The 20138-nt window shown below is 46.5% G+C and overlaps 4 protein-coding genes and 1 non-coding gene across 10 annotated transcripts; 3 read left to right on the forward strand and 2 right to left on the reverse strand.

The window, feature by feature from the left end:
- Positions 1 to 193: 193 nt before the first annotated feature.
- psmd4a (proteasome 26S subunit ubiquitin receptor, non-ATPase 4a) lies at positions 194 to 3667 on the forward strand. Of its 2 annotated transcripts, none has more exons than XM_086192935.1 (10): positions 194 to 351; positions 1152 to 1292; positions 1413 to 1527; positions 1645 to 1731; positions 1820 to 1888; positions 1973 to 2188; positions 2368 to 2476; positions 2576 to 2707; positions 2848 to 2900; positions 3046 to 3667. In XM_086192935.1, exons 1-10 carry the CDS (start codon positions 326 to 328, stop codon positions 3214 to 3216), a joined length of 1119 nt encoding a protein of 372 aa, XP_086049061.1. In that variant the 5' UTR covers positions 194 to 325; the 3' UTR covers positions 3217 to 3667. The 2 variants fall into 2 exon arrangements, with proteins under 2 accessions (XP_086049061.1, XP_086049062.1); XM_086192936.1 differs by having other exon boundaries at positions 344 to 482.
- Positions 3668 to 4087: 420 nt separating this feature from the next.
- Positions 4088 to 12656, forward strand: znf687b (zinc finger protein 687b). 2 transcript variants are annotated; one of them, XM_086193785.1, is made up of 10 exons: positions 4088 to 4338; positions 5034 to 7379; positions 7755 to 8017; positions 8151 to 8335; positions 8762 to 8938; positions 9038 to 9200; positions 9498 to 9848; positions 10004 to 10104; positions 10218 to 10305; positions 10526 to 12655. In XM_086193785.1, the coding sequence occupies exons 2-10, from the start codon at positions 5048 to 5050 to the stop codon at positions 11132 to 11134; spliced, it is 4269 nt and encodes a 1422-aa protein (XP_086049911.1). In that variant the 5' UTR covers positions 4088 to 4338; positions 5034 to 5047; the 3' UTR covers positions 11135 to 12655. The 2 variants fall into 2 exon arrangements, with proteins under 2 accessions (XP_086049911.1, XP_086049912.1); XM_086193786.1 differs by lacking the exon at positions 4088 to 4338 and having other exon boundaries at positions 5037 to 7379; positions 10526 to 12656.
- Positions 9250 to 9384, forward strand: LOC147240666 (small nucleolar RNA SNORA13). Its single transcript, XR_015111402.1, has one exon. It is a non-coding gene; the product is annotated as a small nucleolar RNA SNORA13 (small nucleolar RNA).
- On the reverse strand, positions 11593 to 16235 carry aqp10b (aquaporin 10b). Of its 2 annotated transcripts, XM_086193788.1 has the most exons (7): positions 16106 to 16235; positions 15479 to 15829; positions 14244 to 14370; positions 14031 to 14168; positions 13481 to 13599; positions 12911 to 13125; positions 11593 to 12835 (listed from the first exon to the last, which is right to left on the reverse strand). In XM_086193788.1, the coding sequence occupies exons 2-7, from the start codon at positions 15698 to 15700 to the stop codon at positions 12622 to 12624; spliced, it is 1035 nt and encodes a 344-aa protein (XP_086049914.1). In that variant the 5' UTR covers positions 15701 to 15829; positions 16106 to 16235; the 3' UTR covers positions 11593 to 12621. The 2 variants fall into 2 exon arrangements, with proteins under 2 accessions (XP_086049914.1, XP_086049915.1); XM_086193789.1 differs by lacking the exon at positions 16106 to 16235 and having other exon boundaries at positions 15479 to 15838.
- A 329-nt stretch (positions 16236 to 16564) lies between these two features.
- Positions 16565 to 18836, reverse strand: hax1 (HCLS1 associated protein X-1). 3 transcript variants are annotated; one of them, XM_086193792.1, is made up of 8 exons: positions 18644 to 18788; positions 18355 to 18428; positions 17996 to 18270; positions 17662 to 17888; positions 17446 to 17509; positions 17244 to 17368; positions 16963 to 17083; positions 16565 to 16880 (listed from the first exon to the last, which is right to left on the reverse strand). In XM_086193792.1, the coding sequence occupies exons 3-8, from the start codon at positions 18249 to 18251 to the stop codon at positions 16840 to 16842; spliced, it is 834 nt and encodes a 277-aa protein (XP_086049918.1). In that variant the 5' UTR covers positions 18252 to 18270; positions 18355 to 18428; positions 18644 to 18788; the 3' UTR covers positions 16565 to 16839. The 3 variants fall into 3 exon arrangements, with proteins under 3 accessions (XP_086049918.1, XP_086049917.1, XP_086049916.1); XM_086193791.1 differs by lacking the exon at positions 18355 to 18428 and having other exon boundaries at positions 16565 to 16813; positions 18644 to 18836; XM_086193790.1 differs by lacking the exon at positions 18355 to 18428 and having other exon boundaries at positions 18644 to 18835.
- Between the last annotated feature and the right edge of the window lie 1302 nt (positions 18837 to 20138).

The raw sequence follows: 20138 nt of genomic DNA on the forward strand, positions 1-20138 counted from the left end.
TGAATGCATGTAACCTCTGTCTATTATCACAATAATAACAGCTTGGGTTTTTTGTTATAATGACAATGAAAACAAACTGGGCTTTTAACGATAGTGCCATAAGTCGATATTGTAGATTGTGATACATTCGTTGGACGAAAAAACCGGAACCCGATTTGTTTTTTTAATTGAAAAATGCCACTATTTATGTTCTTCAGTCCATCAACAAATCAGAGCCAATAAGTCCTTATTACAAAATTTGGCCAATAAGAATTCGCGTTGTTCAGTTTTATCCAATAGACAATGAGCTTGCGGGGGTACGGGAGTGCAATAAGAAGTTTCCAAAATGGTGCTGGAAAGTACTATGGTCTGGTAAGAGCTCCACAAAATCCCCTTTAATTTCACTGCTAATGTCTGCACGGCTTCGGTAGAGACACTGTTGGTATTTAGGTTGTCCGGTAGTTGGTGGACTTGAGTTTTTGGCGAATGTCTGCGTCAACTGGGTTAGTAATTGTCACTCTATGTCACACGGCTAACGCTCCGTTGACTGGCTGAGTCATTGCAGCTAGTGTTAGCTCCGACGAGCGTTGTAAATTAAATACAAACATACAACCTCATTAGTGTGAACCAGTCCTAAAAAAATAGTGTTCGATATCTTAAGCCTGTACTGGCAACCGAGGGTTGTGATCATATCCCTCTGCGACGAATGTGATGCGAAAATAATTTTTTTAAATGCTAACGTTAGCAAGCCGTGCTAATAAACGCAACAGATCATTAGGATTTTCTGATGTCAATCATACGCCTTTTTACAAGAGTCTGATGCCAAAAGTTAGTTTGAGAGGTTTGACCAATTAAGAAGCAGATGCCAGGTCTCCAGAGTTCCATCGCTAATGTTTGCTGGTTAAAGCTCAGGGCAGAGGATTTGACAGAAAGCCTCTTTTAACTCTTTGACGTGATTCAGGTCCAATGAAAAATGTTCTCCGATTGTTCAACATAGTATCTGGCAGAAAGCCCTCAAATCAGACTTCTGTCTTCTGCCTGGTTAAAGTCCTCCACTTAAAAATGTTATCTTCTTCTTGTTCTCACAGAAAAATGGTTGGAATTGATTGAGGAATGTTTGAGTTTCTCAGTGCTTTGACATCAAGTGATTGGTTTAACTTTTTTGTGCTCAGTGTGGACAACAGTGAATACATGAGAAATGGAGACTTTTTACCCACAAGGCTACAGGCTCAACAGGACGCCGTCAACATCGTTTGTCACTCCAAAACACGCAGCAACCCAGAGAACAATGTGGGCCTTATTACGATGGCAAAGTAAGTTTTCCTCCATGATACCAAGACGGGTGATTAATATTCCTCACACTTGTCCTCTCAAAGTACCATAAAAAGTGTAGTAGTCGATTAGTATCGGCTGTATTTTGTTTTATCCCTTAGCAACTGTGAGGTCCTGACCACACTGACACCCGACACCGGCCGCATCCTGTCCAAACTACATGCTGTCCAGCCTAGGGGGAAGATCTCCTTCTGCACAGGCATCAGGGTGGCCCATGTGAGTAGCGTAGATGTTTACATTTAAATCCACCACTTAGGTATAAAAGAGGAGCTGCGTGTTATAAACGAGGCTCTGCAGAAGCGTTAATGGAGTTGTCCTATCTGTTCTGTGCAGCTGGCCCTCAAGCACAGACAAGGGAAAAACCACAAAATGAGGATTATCGCTTTTGTCGGGAGTCCTGTGGAGGATAATGAAAAAGATGTGAGTCTGAAGTCTGCTATCACCTTTTGGTGCCAATCCCTGCTTCCCCAGCTGATAATCTCTCTTTTCCTGCTCCTTGCTCATGCAGCTGGTTAAGTTGGCAAAGCGCTTGAAAAAGGAGAAAGTGAACGTGGACATTATCAACTTTGGAGAAGAGGTGAGGAAATAGCCAGAGTATTTCAGCTTGACCTGCTTCTTCGACGTCTTGTGTTCAGTTTTGTCTCCCAACTGTTTTATTCAGGAGGTGAACACAGAGAAGTTGACCGCCTTCATAAACACTTTAAATGGTAAGGAGGGCACAGGCTCCCACCTGGTCACAGTCCCTCCAGGGCCCAGCCTGGCGGATGCCCTGCTGTCCTCCCCCATCCTGGCCGGTGAGGGAGGAGCCATGATGGGTCTTGGTGCCAGTGACTTTGAGTTTGGTGTGGATCCCAGTGCTGACCCAGAACTTGCACTGGTAAGTATGTTAAGGGTGTCGGTTCCAGCTACATTGTCATAGTGGTGGGCAGGTTGAGCAGATTATTCAAGCAGGGGTAGCAAAGCTGGAATGTTGCTTCCTCACTTTTTGTCTTTCAAAGTCAAAGCCTGTATTATGATGATTTTATTTATCACATCAACTGCATTGGTCCCCCGTAGGCCTTGCGTGTATCAATGGAGGAGCAGCGACAGAGGCAGGAGGAGGAGGCCCGCAGAGCCGCCGCAGCGTCGGCAGCTGAGGCCGGCATGCCCACACCCAGCGCCGATGGTAAGAGGAGCAAACGTAACAGCCACTCGAGCACTAGAGCTGTTGGAATGACACTTGTTGGCTTCTTGATAGTATTTGTACATGTTTTCACTCCCCCAGAATCAGAGGAGGCTTTATTGAAGATGTCGGTATCCCAGCCTGAGACTGGTGCATCGGTGCTCCCTGACTTCAGCAGCATGACAGAGGAGGAGCAGATAGCTTACGCCATGCAGATGTCTCTCGCTGGAGGAGGTGGGTGGCACTTGACTATCTAACGCACGTTTGTCCCTGCTGTCTCACGTAGTAACGGGTGTTGTTGTTTTTTTGGTGTGTGTGTGTGTGTGTGTGTGTGTTAAAGTCATAAATATGGGTTTCTTCTGTTTTATGAACAGAGTATGGTGAGATGGACACAGGAGCTCCGATGGATGCTACAGAATCAGTCAAGGTGAGAGATGTGTTGAAATCAATTTTAAAGCAGTTAGTGCATCTTGTTCCGTACTGCAAGTTGTTGTGAGAAACTCTAGTCACTATTCGCATTGTTTTCCTCATGAATATACCAATCTATCATTCCCTCTACTGGTACTGAACAGGAGGAAGATGACTATGATGTCATGCAAGACCCAGAGTTCCTCCAGAGTGTGCTGGAGAGCCTGCCCGGTGTCGACCCCAGCAACGAGGCCATCCGCAACGCCATGGGTACCCTGGCCTCCCAGACAGGAAACAAGCCAGACGGCAAAAAGGACGAGGAGAAGAAGAAATGAGCGATCAAGGACTCAAAGCGTTGACTAGATGAAAAGAACAATTACAGACTCTCATGCAGGATTAATGTATGAAAAGATGCTGATGCATCATCTTACCAACAGCCAGCCGCAGAAAGCACTCTGACATTTAATACCCCCCCCCCCCCCGGCCTCAGTCACTCAAAACCACCAATATAAGATGCATTTAAAACCTTACAGTGCTGATTGAATATTTAGTGTTTAACCTAAATGCCCACTTTAGCTCATTGGGTTCACTTCTTTGAAAATCTTAAATTGGTTTTCATTCACACTTCCCGGTGCGCTCTAATGACAAATTAATCTATCAGAAGAGCGAATAATTTGTGATGACAGGCTCCCAAATGACTTTATTAGCCACCCTCCTGTCATGTCTTTTGTGTTGTTTTTTTTTTTTTTTTTTTGCAATAAAAGGTACGTGTTATTATGCAACCCACTGGTGTTTCGTTTCACTCTGAAACATTTATTGATCCTTGGACTGAATATGCGATATCCAGGGGATTTACCTCCTCCCCCTGCGAACAGCAACCTCATATTTCTGCCTCTCTTGTTGCTTGCTGTGTTAATTGCATGGCACGACTTTTGACTCCTGGATGTGTGGTCTGATATTTCCAGGTTGTGGAGGTCCTCTGACTCATGTCATATCTCTGGAAGTTACTTCAAACACGCCAGATCATGTTATGTTGGGTTTTCCATGCTGAGTCTATTCTGTACAGAACATCCATTTACCTTTGTTCTGTAGAAAGGAGTCTCCGGTGGTTTCTAATTACCGAGCTGGATAAATGCAATTTAATTGATACTGTCGGCCAGAAAGGGGGGGCGGGGGGGGGGGGGGAGGAGGAGGACCATCGTGGGAAACCGTCAGTTTTAAGCAGAATACACCGTCAGTCTCGAAGGCCTGCGCGAAGAATTAGGCAGTCTGATAGCGACAGTTTTAGACGGTGTGTGTAATTTCCAGAGGGAATAAATATACGTGTCGTTTGTAGCATCCTCCATGCATTTTTTCCAGCGCTATCACCGCCTGATAGGATGTTTGTTGTCACGTGACGGGAAGCACAGCATTTTCAGCTGAAAACGAGCTAGGATAGTCGGGAATCGCATATCCAGGTAAACAATCAAAATGCATGAAATATTAAACGAAAATCCTCATCCCTGCCACCCCTTTCTGTGCCATCGTCGACCCTGCAGCCACCGAGTTGATCTCGCTGTCAGACCCTACCCCAACAAACCGCTCCGGTTGCTTTTAAATGGCGAACGCTAGCTGCTTAGCACAGTGACCCCTCTCTGTCTTGGCTGGAGCTCAGCGGCCAGCTAGCCAACCTCAGTCGGGATGGGATATTGTTAGCTCAAAGCAGCCGAGGTCGCCGCTGCGAATTGGGGTTTTGTTCGAACTGTCACTGATATGATCGCCACTGCAGCGTGAAACATGTCTTGAAAGCATCAAGGAAGCAGCGGATCCAATTCATAGCAAATTAGCATTGAACCTGTTTCCCGAGAAGGGGTTTGGTTACCGTTGCTAGCTGCGCTAGCTGGCTAATTGCTAGTGTTAGATGTATGTAGCTTCGCTAGCTTCCCTCCTAACAGGTTAAACTGCTGTAGTTTGTCAGTCAGTGTCAATACGAAGAAGCATGACAGAAATAACCAGCGCGGCATATCGCAGAAATGCAATATTAAACGACCCTAGTGATAATTTGCAATATGTTGTGTCAGTTTCTGTAAATGAGAGTGATGGACAACGGCAGGCTGATAGGACTGCACTTGGCTGCCTTCTGCTACAGTGTCTATGATTCATGTTTTTACAGGAGTTAATCCCGGTATGGGGGACATGAAGACCCCAGATTTTGATGACCTGTTGGCAGCTTTTGACATTCCTGACATAGATGCCAAAGAGGCCATCCAGTCTGCCCCAGATGAGGCAGAGGGACCCCATGGAGCCACAGGGGCACCTCTAGGAAAAACAGACAGTGTGGTGGGTGTTGGGTCATCCTTGAGACCACCTAGCCCTGCAGACCCCCAGGCGGACACTTCAATTGTTAGTGTGATCGTGAAAAATAAAGTACGTGTAGAAGCAGTGGACGGAGGAGATGGAGACACAGACCAGGACCCTATTGATGTGATTGCAGGGGTAGATGTGGGTCCACGACTCGGTGCGTGTGCCCCTGGCATGGCTGAGTCTGAGGCTCTCAATCATAACGGCTTCAGCGCTTCTGGTGTGTCCACACCCCTTTCCCTCAGCCAGACCCAATCCAACGGAGCGCCGTGGTCGATGAACACCCCAAAAGTGTCTGCAGAAGCATCGAGCGCTGGTGCAGCCAAGTCACATAAGCAGGGTGGGAACATCTTCAACAGACTTAAACCACTTTTGGGACAGGGGTCTGGAGATCCAGTGGGCCGGGCAAGGAAAATGCAGCTTCTTCAGCAGCACCAGCAGCAGCAGCAGCAGGATACGGGTCAAGAAAGAGCAGACGGGGTCAAAGCCTCCTTACCTTCATCTTCCTCTCTATCAGCTGGGTCTTCTCCTCTGGCTGCAGGCGGGCCTGTTGGACTAGCCCCCCCTTTCTTCCCACCTTCTAAGTCTCTGCCCACACCACCCTCTGCCCTCTCATCACACCCACTGCACTCAACTCAGCCTTTTAACGGAGCTCCTAAGGTTGGTCCTGCTGGATTTAAGCACCAGCAGATGGAGGAGGAGGATTCTGACCCAGATTTGGGTAGTCCACTGGTGATCCAGGAGAGCCCAGACTCCCCAGCTTCTGCTCAGCTGAACCGTCGTTACAAGTCTGACTCAGTCTCAACACAACCCACGTCCTCCACAGCCTCTCATCCTAAACCTGGCGACACTCCTTCAGGGACGTCTCTGTCTTCATCGACCCCCCAGTCTGGCTCAGCTGGGACTGAGAATCCTCAGCTGGAGGACAGACATCCAGAACATGTCATAGAGGAGAGAGACTCGCCAGAGAGTCCTGAGCCAGAGATGCCAAAATCAACAGCTCAGCTTGGGACCAAGAGGTGCTCCAGCCCTGCTGTGGCCTCCACTCCACCTCCTCCTGAACTGCGGGAACCCAAGGAGGAGGAAGAGGAGATGGAAGTAGGGAACGGGATAGATAGAGTGGGTGATGGTAAATCTGATAAGGGAGAGAGTGCAAGAACATGTGAGGAAAAGATGGAGGTAGATGATGGCAAGGCTAAGCCTGCCACTGCTGAAGGAGGAGAAGCAGGAGTCACAGCACCCGCAGCCTCTGGCGCTCCATCCCGACCCCTTAAAGTCCGAATAAAAACAATAAAAACCTCCACAGGTGGAATAACCAGAACTGTCACAAGGGTTGCATCTAAAGGCGGCGCTGCAGGGAAAGGACTTGACCCTAAAGGTCAAACTGGGGAACGCAAGGTGTTAGCAAACAAGTCTCAAAAGTCTGAAACCTCCCCAGGTCACATGACATCCCAGCAGCAGAAAGTAAGTGCTCTCAATGCTCTTCCAGTATCCACCCTTGCTGCCAGTAGCGTGATGCTGGCTGCAGCCACTAAAGTCCAAAACAAAATTGCTGCATCTGACAAGGCCAAAGTTTCTGTCACAGCTGTTAGCATCACAAAATCTGCTGCCCTGCCTATTACTCCTGCTGTGACCTCATCTCCCAAGTTCTCTGTCGCTGCTGGTGGGATCAGCGTACGCACAGCCACTAAAGGCACCGCTAACGGAGGCAGCGGCACCCTCCAGCCAAATAAGCCTGCCTCCATAGTCAACAGCACAGGCGCCGTCATCTCCAGAAGTCAGTCAAGTCTGGTGGAGGCTTTCAATAAAATTCTAAACAGTAAGAATCTTTTGCCGAGCTACAAGCCCGACCTCTCTGCACCTCCGCCTCCTGAGTGGGGGCTCCCTCTCCCAGCCACGGGGTACCGCTGCCTGGAATGTGGAGATGCTTTCGCCCTGGAGCGCAGCCTGGCCCGACACTACGACCGCCGATCACTACGCATCGAGGTGACTTGCAACCATTGTGCCAAGAGGCTGGCCTTCTTCAACAAGTGCAGCCTGCTTTTACATGCCAGGGAGCACAAAGAGCGTGGGCTGGTCATGCAGTGCTCGCACCTGGTCATGAGGCCCGTCACTGTGGAGCAGATGATTGGTCAGCAGGACATAACGCCCATCGGTGGTGAGTGAGGCTGCAACTATCAGTTATGGTACTATGCACTGCCGCGTACTTCTACCCTGAGTTGATCAATCATTTAATCTATGAGGTGCTAGGAAATAATGAAAATCAAAATCTGAAGGAGCTCAAAGTGTCCATAAAACTGTGAGGGCGTTTATATTCATATAAAAAAGTTTTATGATTGTTTGATTGTCAAAGTTATTGATTAATTTTCTGCTCAGTCTTATTTGTGTAGGCAGTCAAGAAAAGTTCAAATGTCCTTTGAGGATTTTTAGTGAATGTGTGATCGTCTTCATTGACAACCTCCCATTTGTCTCTTCTGACTGTTACCTCTTGGTTGACCAGGCCTGCTCTTCTCTTCGTCCTCTTCTCCTCCAGTCTCCTCTCCCTCCACCACACCAGGGGGTCCCACCATCTCGGCCAACTCCAGCCCACTAAAGGACTCCACATCTCCGGCAGCGCCCCAACCTCGACCGGTCCGCCGCACACCCCAGGGGCCCCAAGCGTTGATGCCTTTGCCCTGCAAGAAGGTGGAGGGACTTCAGTACAACAACTTCAAATGTCCAGAGTGCCAAACACAATTCAATGGCAAAACGGAGCTAGTCACACACTTCCAGCAGATCCGAGCAGCCCCCAACTCAGTGAGTCCTGAGAGTGAGTGTGTGTGTGTGTGTGTGCGTGTGTGTGTGTGCGTGTGTGTGTGTGTGTGTGCGCATTGCGCAGCTGGTTTCTGCTGTTGTTAAAGCCGGCTGTGTTATTTTACTCGTGTTTCAGACATGCACGCAGTGCTCACCTCCCATGATGCTGCCGAACTCGTGCGCTGTAGCAGCTCACCAGAGGATCCACAAACACAGAGCGCCTCACGTCTGTCCAGAGTGTGGAGGCATCGCCCGGCAGGCCAGCTTCCAGACCCATCTGGAGGAGGCGTGTCTTCACTTTGCCAGGCGCATTGGCTACAGGTGTGGAGACGTGTCCAAAAACAAGCTGCCACACCAGCCTCTAATGCAGCTTCTAATCATATCCTGCTACTCCTCTGATACTTGAGCAAAAACCAGTCCAGACAGTTCTTCCAGAGCCTCCTTACACAGCAAATTGAGTTAAGCCAAAATTAAAATTGTAGATGTTTTTATGTGTATTTTTGTGGACAATTTAATTACAACTTGTAATTAAGTTTAAAGACAAACTCTTTCCTGTTGATTGAAAGGAAATTTCTGTTACTAAGGGCTTGAACCGTGTTTGTGCTTTAGTCAGTACTAACATGCACATATGAACTATTAAGGTTTTATGAGACATTCTTACACACCAAAAACATCTCAGTTTAAGGTACACACACCTGGGTAGGACTTCTAACAGAGTTCTGGATCATCATCTTCTACTCTGTCCAGATGCTCAAGCTGCCAGGTGGTGTTCGGAGGGTTAAACTCCATCAAGTCCCACATTCAGACGGCTCACTGCGAGGTCTTCCACAAGTGCCCCAGTTGCCCCATGGCCTTCAAGTCTTCCCCCAGCGCCCAGAGCCACATCAGCACCCAGCACCCAACACTCACCGGGGGACAAGCCAAGTAGGAGTGCCGCCAAATATCAAATAATACGCCGGATCTGAAATTTAATGCCGTTAATTCTCTACCTTTCTCTTTCTTTCTTTCTTTTTTTTTTGACAGAATGATCTACAAATGCGTGATGTGTGACACCGTTTTCACCCAAAAACCGTTGCTGTACATGCACTTTGACACTCACTTAGCCAAACAGAAAGTGCATGTGTTCAAGTGTCCTGACTGCACCAAGCTGTACGCCCAGAAAGGCTCCATGATGGAGCATATTAAGGTGAGCTGCTTGTTACTTTTTGAGATGAAACACTCCCATCTGAGCCTTTTGCCTTTCTGTGTTGCCCAGTCATTGCTGCACACAATGAATGTGGTGTCAACAAAGGCATACAGCAAGTCTTGGATCGGCCTTAGCAAGGTTCCTCTCCGGTGATCTTGTCCTAAGTTCTATACCAAGTACACCAGTCATTTTTGTCATGGCAGCGAGTTCATACATAGTAACAGTTATCAGATTGAAGAAGCTAAATGTTCACTGTCGCTCCTAAACACTTCCATGTGTTCTCGCCGTCGCACTCAGACTGCTCACAGAGGCCCATCAGCGAAACAGGACGCTCAAGCCGATGCCTCCAACTCAGCGGCGGCCCCTCCCAACACATCCGGCCCCTCTGGCCTGAAGGTCAAATCCTCCGCAAAAACTGACAACTCTGATGGAGAGGACTGGGGACGTGAACAGGAGGAGGAAGAAGAGGAGGAGGACGACGAGGATGACGAAGGGGATGAAGACTACGAGGCGCCGGGGAGTCACCCGCCATCTGCGGGGGGTGGCGGTCATTCCAGCGCTCAGACGGAATGGACGTGTCCTCAGTGTCAGACGACCTTCACTGACAACGATGACTATCTCAGTCATGTGAAGATGGAACACGGCAAGGTGCTGAACCCTCATTGATGCATCTAATTACGAGTCGATTTTTGTGAATGAAAACATCCTCTTATACATTTGCCTTCCATTGTCAGGGTTTTAAAAACCTGCTTACCTTTCTCTGCCTACTTGTGTGTGCGTGCGTGTGTTGTGTAACCCCACAGTTCCCTTGTCGCATTTGCGGAGGCACGTTCAGCACATCCTCCAGCCTGAGACGTCACGAGCGAGTCATTCACGAGGGCAACAAAAGAGTCTTCCATTGCCAGTCAGGAACTTTGACTTGTTTTTTTTGATTTGTTTAATCTAAACTTTAATAATTTAGGTTTCCCTCTAAAACATTCAGAGAAATGTTTTAATCCCTGTGACATGTATCTACAGATATTGCACTGAAGGCAAACGCACCTTTGGCAGTCGGTTCCTACTTGACAAGCATATCCGACTCCACCACAGAAGCACGGATGGACAGGTGAGAAAAGGCTGATAGCTTTCCGGATCATTCAAACTTTTATCCCATTCCTACTTCAAAAACTACACTAATGTAATGTATATGACAGCTACTATGTGTGCGGCAAATTGCATTTTGTTAGTTTGAAGTCGAGGTAAGAGCCAACGGTTTTCTTTGAATTGTGAGTCTTTTCATCAGTGTTCAGTTCACCCGGTCTGACCCGCCTCTCCCGTTTCTTCAGGGTCCCCCAATGACCAGGAAGCGTGCAGCCACAGGTGGAGAGGGTCCCGGCAGCTCCTCAGAGCAAGACGGCGAGGTCGGGCCTCCTGCAGGCAGGGCAGGAGATGAGGAAGAAAACGCCACAGAGGACGGCGAGGACGGTGGCGGCCCCGCAAAGAGAACCAGGGCGTCGGTGGTGTTGACGTCTCTGACACCTGGCGAGTTAGAGGAAGAAAGCAACATTTTTCGTTGCGTGCCCTGCGGCTTCTCCACCGAGGACGGAGCGGAGTTCCAGCGTCACATCCCGCAGCATCGCGCAGACACTGCTTCCTTTCAGTGCTTGCAATGCGGTGTGTGTTTCGCCTCAGCTGGTTCTCTAGGCAGGCACCGCTTCATCACCCACCGCGTGCGGGACAACCAGAGCGACGCGGATCGCAGCACCCCGCGTGCCCACGTTTCTCCTGACGGTTCTCCAGCTGCTTCCCCTCAGGCACAAGGCGAGGATGGAGATGGGAATCTGAGCTGCAAGGTGTGTGGCCGACGTTTCGACAAGGCCTCGGACCTCAACACCCACTTCAGGACCCATGGCATGGCCTTTCTCACTGCACACAAGACAGACAAGCCCCAGTAGGTTAGGGGGCGGGACCTCTGTGACGGACAGATGTAGGAGGAGGGTCACGACTTAGTGGAAGATGGGTAGAATGTTGATCCTGAGATGAGAGCGAGCTGCGCCTGGTCTTTTAGCTTCCATGAACACTTGGACTCGATGTACGACGCCTCCTGTGTGCGATTATAATTGCATGTTCGATCTTAACTGGTCATTGAACTCTTGAACAGCCCAGCCCCACCCCCACTGAGCAGAGCATCATCAACCATGCTGAGACGTCTCCTCCCTCCAGATCCATCACTCTAAACCTGCACCAACTGTAGCCAGCTACCCCTAGCACTACGTCACCTCCTGCTGCCCCCCACCCCCAACCCCCAACCCATCATAGTGCTTCACTTTATTCACACTTGTTCGCCTCATGTCCTCTTGGTGGCGTTGCATCACTTTTACCAGCTCCACTCCTTCATCACAAGCTGGTAAAACTGATCTCACACCAAGATCTAAAGACACGTGAAGGGCAGAGTTGGAGACACTGACTTTATGTTGCTACGATATTGTGATATTTATTTATATGAGAACACATTACTGCTGCTGGTATTTGTTGGTTGCGTCAAATCTTACTAGACAGTGCGATTTAACCTGAGACATGAGGTGAGTCTCCGGAGGCGTTCCCCTAGGAGATGAGGTTACTTGTAACCTGTGTAGTGTCAGTCAGTCATTTGTGATGTTGGTATTCGTTAAGCTAGTAAAAGAGCGGTCAGGCCTCCTGCCAGTAGTTGGTGTACAAGTTTTACCATGTAAATACATATAATTACACTAAAAGAAAGCATTCTGGGTTTAGTAACTTGCTATGAAAATGTGAATACATATAGTATTTGTACTTGTACTGTTCCTTTCTTCCCAAATTATTTGAAGTTTAAAAGAGAAAAAAAAGCCCCCCCCTCCCCCCAAAAAAGAGGCTATACGTTGTAATTACAGAAGGAGAGAGAGTGGGGGTGGGGGGTCGTTGTCTTAATGTGTATGAATACAAACGTGTATCTCTTTGAGACGGTTCTTTTTTATCAACAGACTCAGTGCTTGCTGTACTCACATTTCTTTTGTACGTTTAAAAAAAAAAAAACAACAACAAAAAAAAGCAGCCTTCACGGTCACATGAAGGCATGAGTGGATTTTTTTTTTTGTGTTTGTATCTTTTTATATGTCATATCATATTTATATAGATCAATAGTGGAAATTTCATGTCATTTTCTTTTTCATGGTTGTGGTCTGCTTGCTGAAATGCCATACACTTTTGTGCTGTTTCGAAAATAAATGTGTAAAAGAGACGACTGACTCGTGCAGCGGGGTCGTCCTGCAGAGTTGAGGGTCACGCTCAGAACAGTGTTTGCAGCCTCTTTTTTTTAAAATCTGATTTCAGTTTCTGCTCTTATTGCTTTCACCTTATCCAAAATATCAGTTTACAGAAAGACTTTCATCATAAATCCTTTTTTTTTTTTTTTTTTCCCCGTGCTTCATTTTAATCGCTCTGGTGGTTTTACACAGTCTGGCTCCACCCCCTCAAGCTCCACCCCCGTCTTGCCCTCCGTGGCCTCTTGGCATGAGGTCTGAAGCCCCGACAGACTGGGAGGATGATGGACTTCAATCATCAGCTCATAGATCAGCGTTCCAAGCAGCGCCCCGATACACGGAGCCACGATTGGCACCCACCACCAACTATTTCCAGCCCTGCATAGTAAAACAGCAGTTTGTAGCCTCGGTACAAGGAATTATTTCTAGATGTCCTGAGTTGTTGTCGCCAACCTGAAAACATCCACTCCCCAGCCGGCGATGTATGTGAACAATCGAGGCCCAAAATCCCTGGCGGGGTTGAGGGCGTAGCCGCTGTTGGAGCCCATGGAGATCCCAATGACCAGCACCGCCGCCCCCACCAGGACAGGCTGAAGACCCTCAGGAGGTGAGCTGGTTTTGTCCCCAAGAGCCAGAACACACAGCAGGAGGGCGGCTGTGCCTACCACCTGAAGAACATGCAGGCGGAGAGCTGAGGGTCCTGCATTCAGACCAGGATGATGCATAAAAGGAGCATGGCCATTGGTCAGTCTATTTAGCACATTCCAACAAGCCGTCTCGCCACACTGAAACCTACCTGATTGACTGTGGGTGTTTTTGCTTGTAATAAGTGAAATTTTCCTCAAATGGAATTAGCAAAACTTTCGTATCCATATCTCTTGAAAAAAGATGACATTTACTCTAATCCAACCATTTTATCTTAATGAGGTGCTACCAAGTACTTCTTCATTCTACCCTTCTTATCCTCCACCTTGATGTGAGTGACAAACCTTTGAATAATCGAGAGGATGATGAGAGTCTGACCTGGTCCATGATGCCCCCCCACACACTGAGATAGTCAGCAGGGTAGGTGGAGAATATGCCTGCAGTGGCAGTAGGACCCGTCACTGTCAGCTGACCTCCACTGAACTCCTGAATAGCGTCTAGGAACACGAAAAACACACACACAACAAAATCCTGATGCTGCTGACAGGTATAGGATCTCCTCCGCTGTCCAAAAACAATTTAAACGTCATTGCGCCGTCCCGGAATTCTTTTCTCATTCATCTGCGTGGAAACAGTGTACTTAGAGCAACATGATTGTTGTAAGTACTCACTCGTATTGCAATATCACTCCGCAGCTGAAAGCGTTCCAAACAAAAGCACAATTCACTTCTGTTTGAGACGGACTGGAGATGCTTAAAGGGTCAAAAAAGTCCGTCAGGAATTGAAGCTGCACATGAATGACACGGTAAGTCTTCAGAGGGGACGAGGACACAGGAGAGAACACTTGTCTCCTTTCATGAGATTTGTTGAAAAAAAAAAAAAAAAAGCACTGGAGACATTTAGGTGAGTGTATTCTTTGGTTGATTACCGTAGTACTGCAGGCCGACAGTTGCTGCAGCTAGAAAAGCTCCTAATATTTGGAAGAAGACGTAGAACGGCAGCTTCACCCAGGGATGTCTTCCCAAACAGCACAAGCTCAGAGAGACAGCAGGGTTCAGATGAGCGCCTGAAGAAGAAGAAGGAGGAGAGGGTGACATATTACATCATAAAGAAATAAAAATATCCTTGTGGCTCCTTTTACCTGAAACTCCACGTGACACATACACCCCAAATGTCACTCCCAGAGCAAATCCCAGGTTGATTGACAGGTACTGCCCCTTTTTATCTTGACTTGTTGTCACCTGGGCAACGGAGCCACACCCAAAGAGCTGCAAAGGAACAAAGAGCTCATGATTTTCTGTGTGTGGTGCAGAATTTTGATTTGAAAAAAAGAGAAAAAACTTATTAGATGAAAGTGAATATGACCAGAAGAGGGTTTTTTTTTTGTTTGTTTTTTTAATTTTGTCAGAACTTTAGGATATCACATCGAGGTGTGAACGACCTCCTTATGAAGGCTCAGTTCATGCCAGTAAATGTTTGTGTGAAATGCCATAATTATAAAAGTTTGTGATTTTAAAAATATTTATTGTTTTTTTTTTAAAATGAGTTCTTTAGTGCCTTTCAGAATTAAGATCACATAAGCAGTGTTAAACCAGGGCAAAATCCAATGAACATTTGTGCCAAGTTAAAAAAAAAAAAAAAAAAAAATTCCCTCAAGTCACTCCTGGGACATCACATTAACAGTAGCTGATGCGACCTTTGACCTTCAAACGTTCAGCCCAAGTGGACGTTTGTGGCAAATCTGAGGACGTTCCGTTGTGGCGTGATGTAGCAGGAGGTGTGAGAGCACTGATGTCACTCACCTGAGAGCCTGAACCTGCAGAAATCTACAGTGTATTTGACAACAAGTTGGTTTTTGTTTTTTCCATTTATCTGGAAGTTTCAGGCTCAAGTAAACAAGTCTCATCTTTATGGACTTGACTGCTTTATGATGCTTGTTGTAAAAGTTCATTTCCCCGGCAGGCTGGACGGGACTAAAGCTACATTTGAGACATCAACTTTGAGACACTGGGGAAAGAAATTAGGGAAACAATTTGTACTTTTTACTCCAAATCCCTGATCATAACAATGACGAACTCCCGCATCAACTCTGTATCCTCACCCATCCTTCCCCTCACCCCCCCCCCTTACTCACTCCTCTCCTGTCTCTTTCAGGCCAAAGTCCTCAGTTACCCATTGTGAGGATTCTCCCGACCGCCTCAAATCCGCTAAGCAACTGTGTTACAGTGTTTTGTCATGTGATCAAAGTGGGGTTTTGTAAGAGGGAAGAAGGGAGTCGAACTAAAGTGCAGAGATCTTGATCCTAAACCTGAGCCTGAAATACAGAGCTGAAACCTGTTGTCTTATCAAGTTCACCGTATAAAAGAGGACACTCACAATCAGGACGTACACTCCGAGACACTCAGCCATGCACTCCCTGACCAGCTGGTTTCTGACCCGACACCTTCTCAGAAGCCCCTCCATCTTTGACGTCTCCTCTTCACAATCGGGCCAAAGGTGAACTTTCAGGGGTGCAGTGGCTCCGGCTTCGTCTGCTGGATCGGACCCACGCAGCGCTGCGCCTTCAGTCGGAGGACTGAGCAGAGTTTGCCCTTTCATACTGGAGGTGTAGGCGACGTCACGCACTTTATGGCACGGCGGGCTCGGTGGTGTGCGTGCATGTGTGAGAGGAGGGTACACAACATGTTGGAGGAGGAAAGCCGGACCTGATCGTGGCCGTGATCTCACCTGCTTGGAATGACCTCTGATTAATCCTGGGATCTGATTGGTTATTTGATTTCAACATAAAACTCCAAACTCTCCATTTGTTTTTCTTCACCTATGATATATCGCTTGATGAAAAAATGAAATGCGCTTTTGGTATTTTTTTTTAGACATTTTAGAGTTACAAAAAATACAAAAGACAAACAAACAAAAAACCGCAAGGTTAAACAATTCATATTTTAGTTTGCAGGAATGCTGCTTTTCAGTGGTGAGCTCAGTGTTTTCTACGCGTATACCCACAGTTTGGGTTCACTCCCACGCAGGTGCGAAGAACGTGAGGAGGAACCAGTGGTGCATTTTGATATTTCACACATGAAAGCGCAGCTGGATGAAGGTCACGCTGCCATGTTCCCTTCACAGAGGCTTATCTTACACGGACTTCCCTCCTTCACAAAGCTGGAGAACAGAGAGGAACGGAAAGACAGATGAAGCTGAAGAGGATGGAGATGTGGATTTGTGCGTTTATTTATGCGCTCATTGAATTACCCTAAAGCATCGAATGTTGGAAGACAGGGAAAAATGCCGGTTGAACTGATGATGTCATCACATCTTGTTGACTGTGATCAAGAGTCGAGTATCTTTAGATATTGCAGTTACTAATCGACTGTGTTACCATATCTGATTGGCTACGTCAGCCACAGATCTCAGTAATAAATAAGAATGAAAGAAACGGAACATAAACAGGTGAACAACTGTAACTAAACAAATACATTAACTCTTTATTTCGTTCAAACACTCACCTTCTGTACAATTTTCTATTTACAGGACGATACAAAAACAAAATATGTAATTGTGGATTGTTTTAGATGCTCAGTTTTGGTTTTATTGTGTAAAGGCAGTAAAATAAAGGGAAAACTGCTCAAAGCGCTAGAGGGAAACCTGCATGTTGTGAGAAGATGAACTGGAGTTCAGTATTTCAAGCAGGGACGTCACTGTACACGTTAAAGCCTGCAATGAACGAAGAGAAGAAGCTGTCAAAGTCCTGGTCCCAGGTCTGAAAAAGGGGGTTTCCCAGCTGAAACGAAAACAACAACATCTGGAGTAGAACCAGAACACAGTACAAACAGCTGCATGGTGACTCTGTTAAATAAACTGACCTGGTAGGGCAGGTCCAGGTTGGCGGTCGGGTCCCCCCCAGAGCCCAGGATCTCCCGAATGGATCACGGTGGTCTCTTGGTTGCTGCTGCTGTCTCGCACGATGCGCCTCTCTTCTACAGACTGTTGCACGCCACCGGAGGAAAAACAAGCGCTGATGTGAAATAGATCTTCAACTCAAGATGTACACAGACGATGAATGTGAGCGAATCCACTTGGAATCTGCTTTCCAAACCCCACTAACGTGTGACTGACTGATGATAACATGAACTCAATATCTCACCCCGTCAGGCTTCGTCACCCTAATGACCGTGATGGACTTGAAGAACGACCCCGTCTGAGGCTGACCACCGCCAGGCGGAGACAGAATCTGATGCAAACCCCCAGAGGACACTGCAGAGTCCAGGTCTGGGGAGGAGAGGTTGGGATCAGTGTGAACTCATGCGCTTCCTTTCTTTTACTGAAAGATTGAAAACGTCATCCACCTCTGTCTTCTTTGCACTCGTCCTCAGGAGTTGTCTGTGGCATTTGTCTCCAAATATCATTAAACTGTGAATGCAACAATAAAACAATCAAAGTGTTGAAACCTGGAATCACTGGAAATAAACCTGGAAACTTGAGACCTAGACGGACACGGGCCCATTCAGATTTCAAGATTCCAGGATGGACTGGTGGGTCTCACATGCCATCATCCCATTCACCTTTGAAAAAGGCATCAAGCCACTGAACGGTGAGCTGGGGAACTCAGGTGAACTGTAAGAGGGGCCGCCATAATTTCTGGGCTCTCTAGGCAGGTCTGAGTGGGACCTTCGTTGGTCACCGTTAGGGGATTTCAGCATGAAGTCTCTCAGGGGGTTCCCGGGAGATGCTCGTCCTTCTTTCTGGGTTCCGTCCTGATGCGGCGGGGGTGGCATGATGCTGGGAACACCTGGAACAGGAGGAAGACCATCTCAGCTGAGAGTAACAACACAGTAAGGGAAGCTGCTGGACCAGCTTAACCACTAGATCACGTCTACTGGGACTGTGTTTTCATACTGGAAAATTCAGACTCCGACTGTCTGTCCCAGTGGCCCAGCTGAGAGAACATCTCTTCCATCTCTCTGAGAACGCTGCCAAACACCGGAGACTCCTGGATCTTCATCCCGTCAGGGCCAATGCTGAGGCCGAAGCTTGGGCCAAGGCTGAAGCCAAACCTCCCGCCACCGAAGAAGTTATCCTGCTGATCCCCCCGGAAACCATCATAAGTGAATCCATCATCGTCGTCGTCATCCTCGTCATCGTCACGGGTCATGGCATCGAAGAAGGGGTCTCTAGAATATTTACATTACAATTATGACAATGATATTAAAGTATACGATGTAAACTAGCAACTCTAGGTTACTCAAAGGCCTTACACAATCCTCCTAGTCCTAATATCTGACTAAGAATGACGCCACCACTGGTTAGCTGAAGGACCCCTGTGGACATCCTGGCAAACACAAAGCAAATCATGTTCCTGGCGGAGCTCAAGAGGCATGAAGCACTTAAATGACCCAAATACACACTAACAACATCAAAACCCACTAATACGCCAGCAGATCCCAGTGCGTGAGGTCACGGTAGCGAGTCCACTAACTTTTACTATCTAGTTCTCTAGCTAGCCGACGTTGGCTCAGTGACAGCTGCGTGACACCACAAACGTACCTTCTTCCACGATAATGGCCTCCAGGTACTCCGAAGAACCCGCGAAATAAATCAAAAACACTCATTTATAGTCGACTTCAGTATAAAACTAAAATATAGCTTCAAAAGTACAAACATAGAAACCCACACCATGAAGGACAGGCAGTCCCGTTTCACACTACCATAAACTAGTCTGGATGGTTCAGCATGACGTAAGTCGTCGTAATGCTGAAATACCGTAGTGAACGCAAGCAACGCGCAGGAGGAAATTTTGTAAAGTCCAACCTTTTTTTTTCTTTTTAAATTTTAATAAAATATGTACATCGAAAGATGAATTACGTAATTCATAGTTTTTGTCTCTCGCTCAAGTTCTCCTTGTATTAGAAAGCGCTGCTTAAAACCTGGTTAAGATTCTCCACCGCGAACTCTCCATAAATATTTCTTTGAGCGAGAGATTTATATCTGTTTAATGTTCGACAATTTCACTCTTCATTTAAAATTTTTTTTTTACTCGAACTATTTTTCAACACGAAGACTACTAGAATGGTGTATACAATTTATTCCATAAATATAATTAAGCAATACCAGACTATAAATGCTTCCCATTTCCAGTGAACAACTTAAATACTGACAGGAATCCTTACAAGTATTGAACTGAGCAGTTTTCAAAGTTTCTATTTTATTTCTTTGATAATTTCACGTTAGCGTTCTACTTTTGGGATTGTCAAGCAGTTTTTGTAACGTTAAGAATAGAAACCATTACCTGCAAAGTACCAATAAGTGCTAAAACTCCTAAGTAGTTGTGGTGAATTATAAAGAAATGCGGTAAAGTAGTAGTTTAAGATAGCATAAGAGAAATTGTCTCTTTGTGTTGTGAAAAAAATAAAAATAATTTCGTTCAAAGTAACAGTTGCATGTTAGTAAAATATAGTGAGAAGAACAAGTTTGGTATATGTGAGGTGACCTACAGGCAGGGTTAGTGTGAAAAGATTTAGTGTAACGAGTTAAGCAGCTTCTCTTCAATCATATTAAAACAAACACACACACACACACAAAAAAAAAAATCAAATATAAGAGGAAGTGCTGGAGTTAATCATGGCGCTGCTGATCTCCAGGAGTCTGTTAGGTAACTAAAGAATTAAACCGAAATCCTAAAGCGTCCCAGTCAGATGGTTTTACTGGTGCCAAACATGTCCTGGCAGAGACGCTCCTGTTACATGCTTTTGTTGACTGGATGTTCTGAAAAGTGAACCGAGAGACGAACGCAAGCGAACCTGCAGCGACAAACTGTCAACTGTTGGGAATAAGACATCATGTTGTATGTAGAACCACATAAGAAACAAATATAGATCATTAAAAGACATTCGCATCCCAAAAAATGATGAAAATGTCTTTTCCTTGTTTATTTACTTAATATTTATATATTATTACAAAATAAAAAAAATATGAAACAAAAAAAAGCTAACAAGTCTGCAATGATTTGAGAAGGAAAAGGAGAAAGCGAACAAACGGGGAC

Source organism: Aulostomus chinensis, chromosome 22 (genome assembly GCF_037954235.1).
Source record: "Aulostomus chinensis isolate RoL2024-O1b breed Wild chromosome 22, RoL_Achi_v1.0, whole genome shotgun sequence".
Taxonomy (NCBI): Eukaryota; Metazoa; Chordata; class Actinopteri; order Syngnathiformes; family Aulostomidae; genus Aulostomus; species Aulostomus chinensis.

Coding starts and splice junctions, on each gene's coding strand:
- psmd4a (XM_086192935.1), top strand. CDS start 326: ATGGTGCTGGAAAGTACTATGGTCTG. Junction 352..1,151: donor CTGGAAAGTACTATGGTCTG/GTAAGAGCTCCA, acceptor TTTTGTGCTCAG/TGTGGACAACAGTGAATACA. Junction 1,889..1,972: donor TTATCAACTTTGGAGAAGAG/GTGAGGAAATAG, acceptor TGTTTTATTCAG/GAGGTGAACACAGAGAAGTT.
- znf687b (XM_086193785.1), top strand. CDS start 5,048: ATGGGGGACATGAAGACCCCAGATTTTGATGACCTGTTGGCAGCTTTT. Junction 7,380..7,754: donor GGACATAACGCCCATCGGTG/GTGAGTGAGGCT, acceptor CTTCTCCTCCAG/TCTCCTCTCCCTCCACCACA. Junction 10,105..10,217: donor AAAAGAGTCTTCCATTGCCA/GTCAGGAACTTT, acceptor ATGTATCTACAG/ATATTGCACTGAAGGCAAAC.
- aqp10b (XM_086193788.1), bottom strand. CDS start 15,700: ATGAAAGGGCAAACTCTGCTCAGTCCTCCGACTGAAGGCGCAGCGCTG. Junction 14,371..15,478: donor TCGGAGTGTACGTCCTGATT/GTGAGTGTCCTC, acceptor GTTCCTTTGCAG/CTCTTTGGGTGTGGCTCCGT. Junction 13,126..13,480: donor GGGGGGGCATCATGGACCAG/GTCAGACTCTCA, acceptor CATGTTCTTCAG/GTGGTAGGCACAGCCGCCCT.
- hax1 (XM_086193790.1), bottom strand. CDS start 18,708: ATGAGTGTTTTTGATTTATTTCGCGGGTTCTTCGGAGTACCTGGAGGC. Junction 17,510..17,661: donor GCTTGATGCCTTTTTCAAAG/GTGAATGGGATG, acceptor TTGCATTCACAG/TTTAATGATATTTGGAGACA. Junction 17,369..17,445: donor CGAGTGCAAAGAAGACAGAG/GTGGATGACGTT, acceptor TCTCCTCCCCAG/ACCTGGACTCTGCAGTGTCC.